The 12,707-nt window shown below is 41.7% G+C and overlaps 1 protein-coding gene and 1 long non-coding RNA gene across 3 annotated transcripts in view; one reads left to right on the top strand and one right to left on the bottom strand.

Annotated features, from left to right (window-relative positions):
* Nucleotides 1–2,267: 2,267 nt before the first annotated feature.
* Nucleotides 2,268–9,007, bottom strand: LOC116082744. Its single transcript, XR_004115407.1, has 3 exons — nucleotides 8,643–9,007; nucleotides 7,725–7,804; nucleotides 2,268–2,620 (listed from the first exon to the last, which is right to left on the bottom strand). It is a non-coding gene; the product is annotated as an uncharacterized LOC116082744 (long non-coding RNA).
* Nucleotides 9,008–9,071: 64 nt separating this feature from the next.
* Pitrm1 (pitrilysin metallopeptidase 1) overlaps nucleotides 9,072–12,707 on the top strand; it is a 32,462-nt gene continuing 28,826 nt past the window's right edge. The window contains exons 1-2 of one of the 2 annotated variants that reach the window (XM_031359648.1): nucleotides 9,072–9,195; nucleotides 10,588–10,687. In XM_031359648.1, the coding sequence (XP_031215508.1) occupies nucleotides 9,140–9,195; nucleotides 10,588–10,687 (156 nt within the window). In that variant the 5' untranslated portion in view covers nucleotides 9,072–9,139. Of the gene's footprint in view, nucleotides 9,196–10,584; nucleotides 10,688–12,707 lie in introns of both variants that reach the window. The other variant, XM_031359647.1, reaches the window with a different exon arrangement.

Here is a 12,707-nt window from a genome sequence, read left to right on the forward strand (position 1 = left end):
TCTCTCTCTCTCTCTCTCTCTCTCTGTCTCTCTCTCTCTCTCTCTCTTCCTATGGTTGTTATTTAAATGACTTGATTTTGCATGTGGTAAAAGCATTCCAGGTACATTTCTGGAATTAACTTTCAGTTTATATCATTGAGGAACTGGTGGACATTTCAGCATCCTTTGGGGAAAAGCTAAGAGTAGATTTTACTACCTACCTATAAAGTTTCTTATAAATCCTTTTCTATGCACTGTGTGAATCTGTATGGAAACCAATACCATGTTGTATTAGTTTCCTTGTCTGAAGCTGCCACAAATGTGCATGTGTGTGTGCATGCATGTGTGGTATGTGTATGTGTGTGTGTGTGTGTGTATGTATGTGTAGCATGATTACTGGGTTTGTACTATTTCTGGCTTGAAAGCACCTGTTGATAACTGCCTTCTGTAACTTCATGTTGGTCATGGAAGTCATTCATAGTGGGACCTCTTACATCAAACTGTACATGCTGCATTTCAGGGCTTCCCATTCCTCAACCCCCAGAGCCAAACACCAAACATTTAGCAGCTTTATATTCATACACAATCATCCTATTTCCGTATGTTTGCTGAGTTTTGTTTTGTTAAGCTCAAACTGCCACCTAGTCTAAGACTCAGTTCCTGCACCTCCTCGGATCTCTTTTTTTATTCCTGTTGCACCTCTCAGTCACACTGTGTGGAAGAAATGTGTAGTTGTTGTCTTTCAGAGGAACCAAAAGAACTTGCTGGGTGAGAGTCCTATCAGATCACCAAGAGCCCACTTGAAGAAGTGTCTCTCATTGCAAAGAAAGTCTATTTATAAACAGGACCATTTCTAATGACTCAGCTACGTAAAATACCTCCCCCAAACCAGGATAAGTACTTCATTTCTTTAGAAATACATTCAGAAAGACACACTTATAGCTTATGATTCAAAATGCCTGGAACTCTGGCATCTGAGTTGGGTATTGAAATTTAGTCCTCTTTCAGAGTACTACATGCTTTCTTTGGGGATTGGACAGAGAGTTGCTCAACAAATATACCAAAGTAACTTTGTCCTTTGCTTGCTTTAATTTCTAAGCCTAGTGGATTGTTTTTTTTTTTTTTTTTTTTTTTTTAAATGTAGTAACTACTAGACTGTAAGGAACATGTAAGGCCTTTAGGCCAGGAAGGCTAAAATGAAATATTAAGTGACAAGTGAATGAAATGAAAGTAAATGTGTGAAATGGATAAGCACCGCAAGGCGGTAACCCAGAATGGAACCTTAGATAAAGATACATGAAGCCCAACGTGCAGACATAGATAGAGATAAGTAAGAGTTTAAAAGCTGTGGCCAGAAACGACCAAGTCAGAGACAGGATGGCTTGCTAAGCGAATCCACGCTGCCCAGGCCCCGACTCTCGATTCCCCACAAGGCGAGATGAGCACCCCAGCACCTGAATGCTGACTCGCTGACCCGCTGCTCCCTGAGCCTGACGCTGCGGGGACCCGAAGTCCGAGCCTGACTAGCAGTGACCTCTGCCTGAACCATCAGAGGAGCCACCAACCCACAAGTAAACAGGAAGTGACACCAGAGAAGTCGGAGCCTGAGCCTGCGAAGCGGGAGACAGGTCTTATATCCCTTAGCTTATGATGTTAGAATCCCTTAGCTTATGATGTTAGAATGTTAGGATGTTTGAAATTGTTCTGCTAGTGATACTAGTGATTGCTATGTTATTTTGGTGTGTAATTTGTGTGATACAGCCTGATATAATACATAAAAGCTCTTTTAGCACCACGTCTGACTCCTTGTCTTCTGTCATAATTGCTGGGGGCATCCACCAGCTGAAACCATAGGCTGGCCACCCTAAGTGCTCACAATATAGACAAAGAAAATAAATTCAAGTTTATAAAAATAAAGGAAATAAAGTAATTTCAAGTATAAAGACCTTTACATTTTGTCTCAGATTTAAAGAAAATAATAGGACCTGGAGAGATGGTTTAGTGGTTGAGATCATTTGCTGTTCTTGCAAAGGACTCAGGTTTTGTTCCCAGCAACTATAAGGCAGCTCACCTTCATTGTAACTCCAGCTCCAGGGGATATGATACCATATACTGGCATCTGTTGACACTGCATGCACATAGTACACATGCATGTGCAGATAGATAACACCCAAACACATAAAACCAAAAAAGAAAGAAAGAGGGGATGAGTGGAGCTGTCCTGCAGCTCCACGAACTTTTGGGTTCTCTAAGTCGAAGGGAGAAAAGGACCTGAAACACAGAGTTTGAGAACAAAAGGATGCGAAGTCAAGTTGAAATAGCCCAATCAAGACTTCGTACTTTACTTTTGGGGTTCAGCATTTATATGTACACGGGTAACCGAAATTGGGTCTCTAGGTTACAATGATATTTGCATAACATAAACATTGTGGGAGGAGTCAGGAAATAGTCAGTGGAGAGGCAGGGGCGAAGGTCACCATCAGCTTGGATGTCTGCGGAAGTCCTCAGGCAGCAGGTGTTGTATCTCAGTGTCCCAGGCAGCTTCTTTCAGAGATAAGATGGTGGTCTGCAGAAGGTCTTTTGTCTTAATTTCCCAGGTGACCGCCTCAGGGGCGGAAACCGCCAAAGTCTGGAGGCTGAACTGGGTGGGGGAGGCAACAAGGGGGAAAGAAAATGTGGTTGTGTTAAAATGTGATGTTTCTATATCATGCAAATCCCACTTTTGTACCAAGTTTACTCATTTTCTCAGTTCATATGTCCTAGATTCATGATGCCAATTTCTTTTTCAGATTTCCTTATTGTAAATCTTGCATAGCACAGATATGGGCCATTTCTACACAATGACACAAGTACAATCACAACCTCAGGAGACTTCCTGGATAGTTTGGAGGGTTCCATTTGCAAAGTTTGCACATTTATATTTCACATCATTTTAGGCCAAGTCTATTGAAAAAAGAGAGATCAAAAATTTTGAAATTTGGTTTCATCTCACATAGTGATGGATCATGAACCAGCAATTGAATCCAGTGTTTAAATGAAGTACTTTTATCTCTGAAACAGATAAACCAGTGCATACCTATTGAGCAGCTCAATATCTACAATACAGTAAATGAACTCTGTTGGAATTAACTTAAAAGAACATTGTTCTTATAAAGCAATTGATCAGATCACCAATTAATTGATTCAAACCAATTACCATAATAACCAAGAAAGTACACCCAGACTCACTCATGACACATTTATTTCTTCTAAATCTTGGCCTTATGTGTACGTCCTTACAACTTGCTAAGAATTTAGGTAAGTACCCCATCAGAACAAGGATAAACATTTCATTTCTCTAGAAATATATTTGAAAAGATACAAATGTAGAGGTCTGTCTGTTTATGAGTGACAGCATCCTGACCTGCAGGCATCTTTTAAAATCAAGTCCTCTACCTGGGTACCACATGCTTGTTCCGGGGATAGAAGGGAGGAAGCTGACGAAAGAATACACAAAGGAGGTGTGTGGAAGTCACCCGGAGCTACTTTCATGGGAAGTTGTCTTGTTTCCTCTCCTCTTAGGACTTCGATTTTATATTTCACTTCCATATCACCATGCTCACCTCCCTTTGAAGACCTTGATACTAAAATAGAATTATTCTCCACCTTATTTCAGACTACATGTAGAGGAGTAAGAAATTTGTGTCCTTGGGATTGTTATCTGGCACAAAATTACTGGAGTCAAACCCAAAACATTGTTACTGTTTCCTCCACAGGTCATTCCAATATTATCAAGAAAGGAATGACTTTTATGAGAACAGTATTGGTACGTGTTTTAGGGTGATTTTATTTTGATGATGTGTCTTCTGAATCAATAATAGACTCTTCTGAGAAGTAACAAAAACAGTTTTTCTCTCATTGGGCTATATGTTCTATAATGATAATACTGCCTGTGGCTTGCTCATAAAGAAAAAGACTTTTCTCTAATTACTATCTATCTCACCTTACAAACAATAATGTGTAAATGGGCGCATACATGCTACCAGAGGTATCCTTTCCTTCCTCTATCCTCTTATATATTCATGATTTCCTTTTTTATTACAGACAAGTTTGGGGTTCCAGTGCTCCAAAAATTACTGTCTAAAAATTAAATTGTCACATTCAGTTTTCTTTTCATATCTAATACATCAAATAAAACCAAAATTTTTTTCTGAAAATATCAACAACTTACACATTTAGACTGTATATGAAACCTGTAAAAATGTGTCAGTTGGTAACAAAGGACTACCTTTTTTAAAAGAAAAAAATCTGTGTGTGTGTGTGTGTGTGTGTGTGTGTGTGTGTGTGTGTGTGATGGTGGAGTCATGTATGTGTCACCATGTGATAGACGAGGTCACAGGGCAACTTTTTCTGAGTTTTCTCCTTTCATCTAGTTGAGGTAGGGTCTCTCTCATCTCTGCCATGATTCATATTCCAGGCTAGATAGCTAACCAGATTCCTGAATATTCTCTTGTCTTTATGTACCACCTCATCATAAGAGTTCCAGGATTATAGATGCTCAGCATCTTATGGAGGTTTTTATGTTATGGGGATCAAACTCAGCTGAGTTATATACCTGCCTCCCAAAGACTACCCTTCATGGAATATTCATCTGACCATTTCATTTTTAAATAACAACAAATCAACAAGACATTCTTTTGTTACACTACACTAACAAACCTCTAGTTTCCACCTCCTGAGAGTGGGAATTACAAGCATGTTGTACCATGACTAGATTCTAATCTTTTTTTAAAGGTTCTTGTGGTATTTTATAAGCCTTGAAGCACTGTAGTAAATACCACAATGTCCAAATTCCGAGAACCTTAACTAGAACAAGTCACAGTAATCTCTGGAGGCAGAGCCAAGAGGATGCCTGGGGATTGCTGGCCATCTAGTCTACCACATCAGTGAGCTAGAGGTTCAGTGAGAGACTCTGTCTCCAAAAGCAAAGTAGATAAAAGGTGAGGAAGACATGAAGGATCAACCGCTAGCCTCCACAAAAACACACAGACACACAGACACACAGACACACAGACACACACACACACATACACACACACACACACTATACATAAAAAGTAGATATCACAGAATATATGTAGAAGCAGGAAGAAAATCTAACCAACCAAACTACTTTGAATTTACCTACATTTTCCTCCTTTTATTTAGAAAGTGTCTCAGTAAGTGTCTCAAGATGACTTCAAATTCACAATATTCTGCCTCTTGAGTGCTGGGTTTACCTAAGGTGCATACGCACAACTGGACCAAGTTCAAATTAATTTTAGTTCGGCGTAGGTTCAGCAACAGGGTCTCATGTAGCCCAGGGTGGCCTCAAACTTACCATGTAGTTGAGGCTATCCTTAAATCCTGATCTTCCATCTTCCACCTCTCAAGTTCTAAGATAATAGGTCTATGCCACCATGTTGGACTGCTCCTAATTTAGATTTCTTTGTGGACAATATTCAATGGGCAAAAATAAAACTGAAGTCAGTGTTGTAATCAATATAACAAATTTCTTTCCTGTGTCATTCAGTCTTATAAGGCTATAAAATAAAAGAAAACTAGTAGGCATGGAGGTATGTGTCAAAAACACATGAACATTTTTGGTAAAGAATGTTTAAAAAGGAAAAGAAAGTGTATTTCAGATTAGAAATAATTTTACATAATAAAATGAGATTTGATCAGAGATAAAAATAGCTGGTGTGGTGGTTTGAATGTGCTTGGCTCAGGGAGTGGCACTATTAGGAAGTGCGGCCTTTTTGGAGAAAGTGTGTCACTGCGGAGGTGGCTTTGGGACTTGCTCCTAGCTGCCTGAGGACAGCCTGCTCCTACCTTCCTTTGGATCAAGATATAGAACTCTCAGTTCCTCCATGCTTGCCATGGTGATAATGGACTGAAACTCGGACCTGTAAGCCAGTCCCTATTAAATGTTGTCCCTTTTAAGAGTTGCCTTGGCCCTGTGAAGGTTCTGTGCTCCAGTGTAGGGGAATGCCAGGGCCAATAAGTGGGAGAGGGTGGGGTGGCAGCATGGGGAAGGGGGAGGCAACAGGGGTTTGTTTTTGTTGTTTTTGTTTGTTTCTTTGTTTTTGGAGGGGAAACTGGGAAAGGAGAAATTTACATGTAAATAAAGAAAATATCTAATAAAAAAAAAAAAAAAGAAAAAAAGAGTTGCCTTGGTCATGATGTCACTTCCAGCAATGAAACCCTAACTAAGACAGCTTGATTTCTTTTTTTTTTTTTTTCAAAATAAAAAAGAGGAATGAAAAGGCAGGAAGCTTAAGTACATCATAAAAGGTCACAAAAGGTTTGTAAAAAATAAAACTCAAAGATGTCCCCTGTATAATGAGTAAACATTGTTAAAATTCCTAAGATCAAAATCCTGGCCTAGAACTCAGAAATCCACCTGCCTCTGCCACCCAAGTGCTGAGATTAAAGGCATGCGTCACCACTGCCTGGCTGGTTTTAGGTTTTTGTTTTGTTTTGTTTTATCATAATTATATACATTTTGTTCTAGGTTTGTTAAAATGTTATCTATTTGAAAAATTTTACCTTACTAAAAATCAAGATTTATTTAAAAATCTATTGGCTTTTATTTAAACTTTGCTTAAATGCTATCCCCCCAAAGTTAAACGAAGCTCCATTAGTTCTTCTGTAAAACTGAAAAAACTTCTGAGTGTGCACCAACAAAAGCTGACAAGCCAAATCCATGGGGCAGGAGGCTAAAATGATTGTCAGTATTTTGGCATTTACTCTCCAAGGTCAGGCCAGACCTATGGAGTGATGAGATCCTGTACAGTGGTCCCACATCTCCATCAAGCCATAGTTCCTTCATCTGAGGCTAAGGATGCCTTAGATGCTGACCTCTAACCACCAAAAGCCCTACAAAGGATAAGGCTGAAGCTATGCCAGAATTTTCCTGTGTCCTAGCTTCTGGTGGCTTACTGAAAATTCTAAACATTCTTTGGCTTATAGAAGCATTATTCTAATTGTTGTCTTTATCTTATCTTCACATTGTGTGTGTGTGTGTGTGTGTGTGTGTCTGCCTTTGTGCAATCTGAGAGAGACGACAAAGACAGAGATACAGAGGAGAGAGACAGAGAGACAGAGACAGAGGAGAGAGACAGACAGAGAGAGAGAAAGAGAGAGAGAGAGACATAGACACATCATAAAGGAATAAACCCTACTTCTAATGCCTTCTTCGGGAGCTTGATTACCTGTGAGATTACAACTTATAATGCTAAAAATAACTTACTTGCTAGCCTTACTAAAATAATGACTTTTCACTGTGATACAGAACCTGCCTTTTGTAGTACAGAAAATTGCAGCTCCTGCTATTATTTTCAACATTGCAACTGTTGTTATTAATGACAGTTTAGCTTACACACAAGTCTTAATATTAGGTCAAATGCTACTTGGAATAAATATTTATAAATTCTGACCATGTGTGTATCTAGGTTATCCACAGTGAGGTTGTGTCCTGTGGGAACAGACTAGTAACTGGTAATTACTAGATTTATATAGTATCTATTCCTTAGAGAGAGAGGTAAACACTATAATACCAAGAGCCTCTGATTCCTGAGCATTCAAAACAAGGGTTAATAACACCCAGCTGTCTCCCTCAAGATCATAGAGTCCATGTGAAGCCTCATTAAGATGCATCACTCCAGTCCTCCGTAGAAGAAAGGAATACAGTGTGCTTGTAGGCACCTGTAGCTTCCTATCCTTACCTTAGTTGAGGTTCATTTGAGTTCATCAACAGGAAGGTTCTTTAGCTGCAATCAGGACTGCAGAGTTTTGGGTAGGTGTCCTATGGATTTTGAACACAGTATATTACCTTCCATGTTTAAGCTGGAGCCTTTATATGTTTAAGCAGATTCCACCTGTCCATTAGCATTTTGTCTCTATAAATGTAGATTAAGGAAAGGGGAGATGCAAGTCTGCTTACATGAATGGGACAAGGGACAAGAAGAGGAATGAAAGCCAAAAGCAAAGCTTGACAAAACTGAGGTCTGAAGTGTCCTGAAATTTTCCTAGTCCCACCCAAACACTCCCTAAGTGTAGTGAATCCCAAATGCCCTTTCCAACTCACAGGAGTAGGCCTAGCTTCACTCAGGCATTGACCTCTTGGGGTCTCCTGGTTTCTGAGAAGAGCCTATTGGGACTTTGAACACCCTAAGACACTCCCGTGTCTTTTTCTAAATTCGAAATGAGCAGAGGAACAAGAAGAGCCCATGCAGTGAACTACAAGTTCTTGCTGGAGCTCTGAGCTATCCAGGGTGTGCTTGGGAATGTCTGTGAGGGGAGCATTGCTAATGGAGAAGTCTTAGAGTTGGGGGCTTGGGTTCCAGCTGATGTAGCTTCCCTGAAGCACCAGCCCAAGAGTCTGAGACACTGGCTGTGTACCAGCTGAACTCTTTCCACCTATCACTCTGGTACGACAGATGGACGAAGCAGGTTCACAGTTTCATTTGAGTTAGCCAAACAAGATTCGGGGTTCACACCACTTCACTCCAGACAGTCCTGCACCATGCTCCGCCCCCACATCTGCTATGCTCCCCAGCAAAAGCCCCATCCTATATCTGCACCAACCTGATCCAAAACCTGCAAAAGCTAGGTCCTTCACTCATGGATATTCCATCACTCACCTGAGCGTGAGCAGCTCCTTTCCCGCCTGGGACCTGCCCCTAATCAGCAAAACTCTACCCATCCTCTGCCTCCCAATACGTCCTCTCGCCTAGTCCTCACCTGTCCAAGTACCCATCCCCAGCACACGCTCCGCCCCTTATTTGTTGAAGTTGTGTTCACCCTGACCCTCATTGTCCTTCATCAGCAAATGTCCCGTTTCTTATTGCTCGGGACTGGTCCCTTCGAGCAAAGTCCCCCATCACTTGCCACCCCACGCCCTCCCTCCCGGTTGTGCCACACCCGGCTTTCTACTCGCTCTCTCCCGCCGGTTCTCCCGGACCGCCCACCACCCTCCTTGCACCTCGCTCCTCCCCACAGCTGAGAACCCTCCCTCCAGCCTATTAGAGACGTCGTTTCCATTCCACCTGTCCAATGAGAGTCTCGAGACCGTTCCCCGCCCCGCGCCGTGCGTCAGGTTAAAGGCAGTCCCACACCAGTCCCACGCTGGTCACATGCCATGTGGCGCTTCAGCGGTCGGCGTGGACTGTGCGCTGTACAGCGACTGAGCTGCGGGTGAGACACTCCTGGTGGCCATAGCGAACGGGCAGGGGCGGGGCCGGTATGAGAGAGTTCGGAGGCTCTGCCATATCTGGGCATGGGTGACAGTCTCTCTGGGGCTCCTGTACCCCCAAACTTCTTGCTAGTGCCTCCAGTACCCCTAAACCCTCTTCTGGGCTCCCCAAACCAAGTATTCCTATGTCCCACTTATATCAGAGAATCCTGCAGGGCCTGTAAACCGTTCCTTCTCTCTGTGGCATGCTACAGCATACTTTCCCCAAGAAGCTGCTGTCCCAACTACCAGAGTTGAGGTGACACCGCTACTGCAAAGGATCCAGGTCCAGGGCCCTGTCCTGACCCACTTTCCCTTCTGGGACCTTTGGTTTTCCTGAGTCCTGAGTGTGGGTTACCAAGGCTGTTTGAAGTTAAGATAGGCTTTGATGCGGATCTTAACTGTGTAATAAAAGGCAATTTATGGCTCATTAATAGATTTGCGCCGACTCATTTTTGTTACAAGGCATCTTTTAGGGTTCCATGACAAGCTGCTGTTTTTGTAAAGTTATGCCTCCTGGAGTCGAACATTGTGTGGGGACTCGATTTATGGAAAAAAACAAAGGTGCTTTTAAAGGGTGTTTGGCTTTCATGCTAATCCAAACCCTTATTTCAGAGTGTAGCCAAGCCCCTGTCAGTCTAGATGAGCAACCATGGGGTAGAGGTTTCTGTGAGAGTGTGGGGTTTAGGAAGCATTTGAACTTAACAGCAGCAGTTTTATTTATGTATGTAGCTACCAGAATGTAAACTGAGTGAACCATCCTCCAGTGTTATCACGCATATCCTCTCCCGGTGATCAACAATTGAACATCTATATTTAGAATTTTCTGTCCATGAGGAAAATCCGTTGATTTTAGCATATCTCCTTGATGCTACCAGTGGTGGGTTGTTTTGTTTTGGTTTTTTTCATTATGCCCTTACAACTTTTAAAAGGGATATTTCTGAGATCTTCACATAGAAAATGCCATACACCATATCGTTTGAGAAAATAATTACTTTAAATGAGTCCATTAGTACTAGGCCACATTGCCCTGACGAGATTGTAACTCTTTATCGGTTTGGGGTGGTCATTTCCGCCAGACGTAAAATTATCTATTTGTTTTTTTTTTCTTTTTAATATCTGTGCACAGTCCTACAGAAAGTTTACCTGCTGACTTGATACCCTGGTGAAGGCTGAAGATTAACTGGAAACGAGTCTTCTGAAATGTCCAAGATTTTGGAAGATGTAGGATACAGAGTTCCTTTAACCCAGTTGTCTTTATCCTAGGGGGTTATTTACACATACCACGAAGGAATTCGACCAAACAACTTCCCAAGAGACTCACTAACTTTGAGACCTTTCTTTAAACCCAGCAGAGTACGCCACAGAGTATGGAGGGAGAAGAGTGACCAAGCTTGTGAACGAGCTCTACAATATAAAGTGGGGGAGAAAATCCACGGGTTCACCGTAAACCAGGTACGCACCCATCTGTCCCACCACGTTCAAGATCGGGAACACATCTAGTTTCTACTGGCAGATGAGGTCCTCAGACTAGAGACAGCAGTTTTTTCCTTGTATTCCCAGGACCTGGTAAGCCTCTTCACACATGGTGGGAGCTCCAGACAGCCTACGAGGAAATGATACCCAAGCCTTAATTGTACCCTTCAAAGCTTCAGTGATTTCAGATATTAGAAAATGACACCCCCACTCCAGTAGGGCCTCTATGTAGTTGAATACACAGGCATTTCTGCAACTGAACCTGATCATTCATTGTGATCAGTACAGATGCGATTTGCTGTCCCCTAGGTCTGCTCATTGGCATTCTGTCATCAAGTATAGTTGCTGTAGATGGACATAGAACATTTTTTTAACCTATTTTATCTTGGAATTGTAAAGAAGAGACGGTAGACCAGTATTTATTTGATTTACATTAAAAACGGGGGGGGGGGGTAGCTCTTTTGCTCGTCTTTGTTTTTTTACTTTTAGATTAAAATTTACATTACTTTTTATTTAGTGTATTTATTGAAAACTGGTAGATATCAGTGAGTTCAGGGTTATTTTTAAATATTTTAGCAAGTTCGTGGCCAGCCTGAGATACCCTGTCTTCAACATAGACACAGACACAGACACATACACACACACACACATACACACACACACACACACACACACACACACACACATGAAGGAAGGAAGGAACGAGGGAAGGAAGGAAGGAAGGAAAGAAGGAAGGAAGGAAGGAAGGAACATCAACACTTCGAATTTTTGGTCACAGGCTTTATACTGTGCTTGATGCTTTAACAAATACAAGAAGGCAGGGCCTTTAAACTAGAAGTCCTTGTACAGCTATAACAGATGACAGAATTAGATAAGCTTGTAGCAATAAGCAAGGTCAGTGACTGGGAGCATCAGTTCCGGAGAGATGAGTCAGGAAAATGGGTGAGAGGGTCATGCATTCTCTGAATGGCTATAGAGAGGAATTTAAGATTGTAATATAAGTCTCTGGTATTGAAGATCTTGTTCAGAATGGTACACTCTTTTCCTGATGTTTCCAACTAAAGAGAAACTTGAAAGAAATAGTAAATTGTGTTTTCCCAGAAAGCCATTGTTAGGGAGGTGTCACATTATCTCCTGATTTTAAGGACATTGATCATCTATCTAAGTAAATCCAGAAACATTAAACCAACTATAATTACACAAGTGTTAACAGCCCCCTTTATTCCGTCATTTGTGTGTCAGGGTCCCTAAGACTCAGGAGACTTGACTTCTGTCCAGAACTTCTTATAGAGATGTGGACAAGTTATATTCATGGTCTCCAAGAAATGAGAATGATAACGGTATAGTTATCATATTATAGATGGTCTGTGATTGAAGGAAAGAGGACCAGCTGACATGAACGTGTGGCCGGACATTGTGTGTGTGTGTGTGTGTGTGTGTGTGTATCCCTGTAGGTGCCAGAGGTCTTCCTTAGGGGTGTCATCCTCAATCACACTACTGTTTTTTTTTTTTTTTTGAGGCAGGTTTCCATGTAGTCCTGGGTGAACTCAAATGATCATTTTAACCAAGTTGAAGGACAACCTTCAACTTCTCCTATCTTCCCACCTCCATCTCCCAGGACCTGGGATTACATGTATATGCCACCACGCCCTGTTTCATATGATGCTGACATTGGGACTCAGGACTTCAAGTGCTACAGACCCCTCTGCAACTGAGTTGCATCTGCAGCCTTGAGATAGGATCTCTCACTAAACCTGGAGTTTACTGATTCCATTGGGTTGACTGCTGGCCAGTGAACTGCACAAATCTTCCTGTCCCTGCCTCCTTGGGGCTATGATTAGAGACATACCCAGTTGTGTCTGGATTTCTGTTGGTCCTGGAGATTGAACTTAGGTCTTCTTATGTGTGCCAGAAAAAGTAACTTAGTTGGTGAAATACTTGAAAGAGGACCTAAGTTGGATCCTCAGAACCCATGTTAGAATAAAACAAAACAAAGAAA

This window comes from Mastomys coucha, unplaced genomic scaffold (assembly GCF_008632895.1).
Source record: "Mastomys coucha isolate ucsf_1 unplaced genomic scaffold, UCSF_Mcou_1 pScaffold7, whole genome shotgun sequence".
Classification (NCBI taxonomy): Eukaryota; Metazoa; Chordata; class Mammalia; order Rodentia; family Muridae; genus Mastomys; species Mastomys coucha.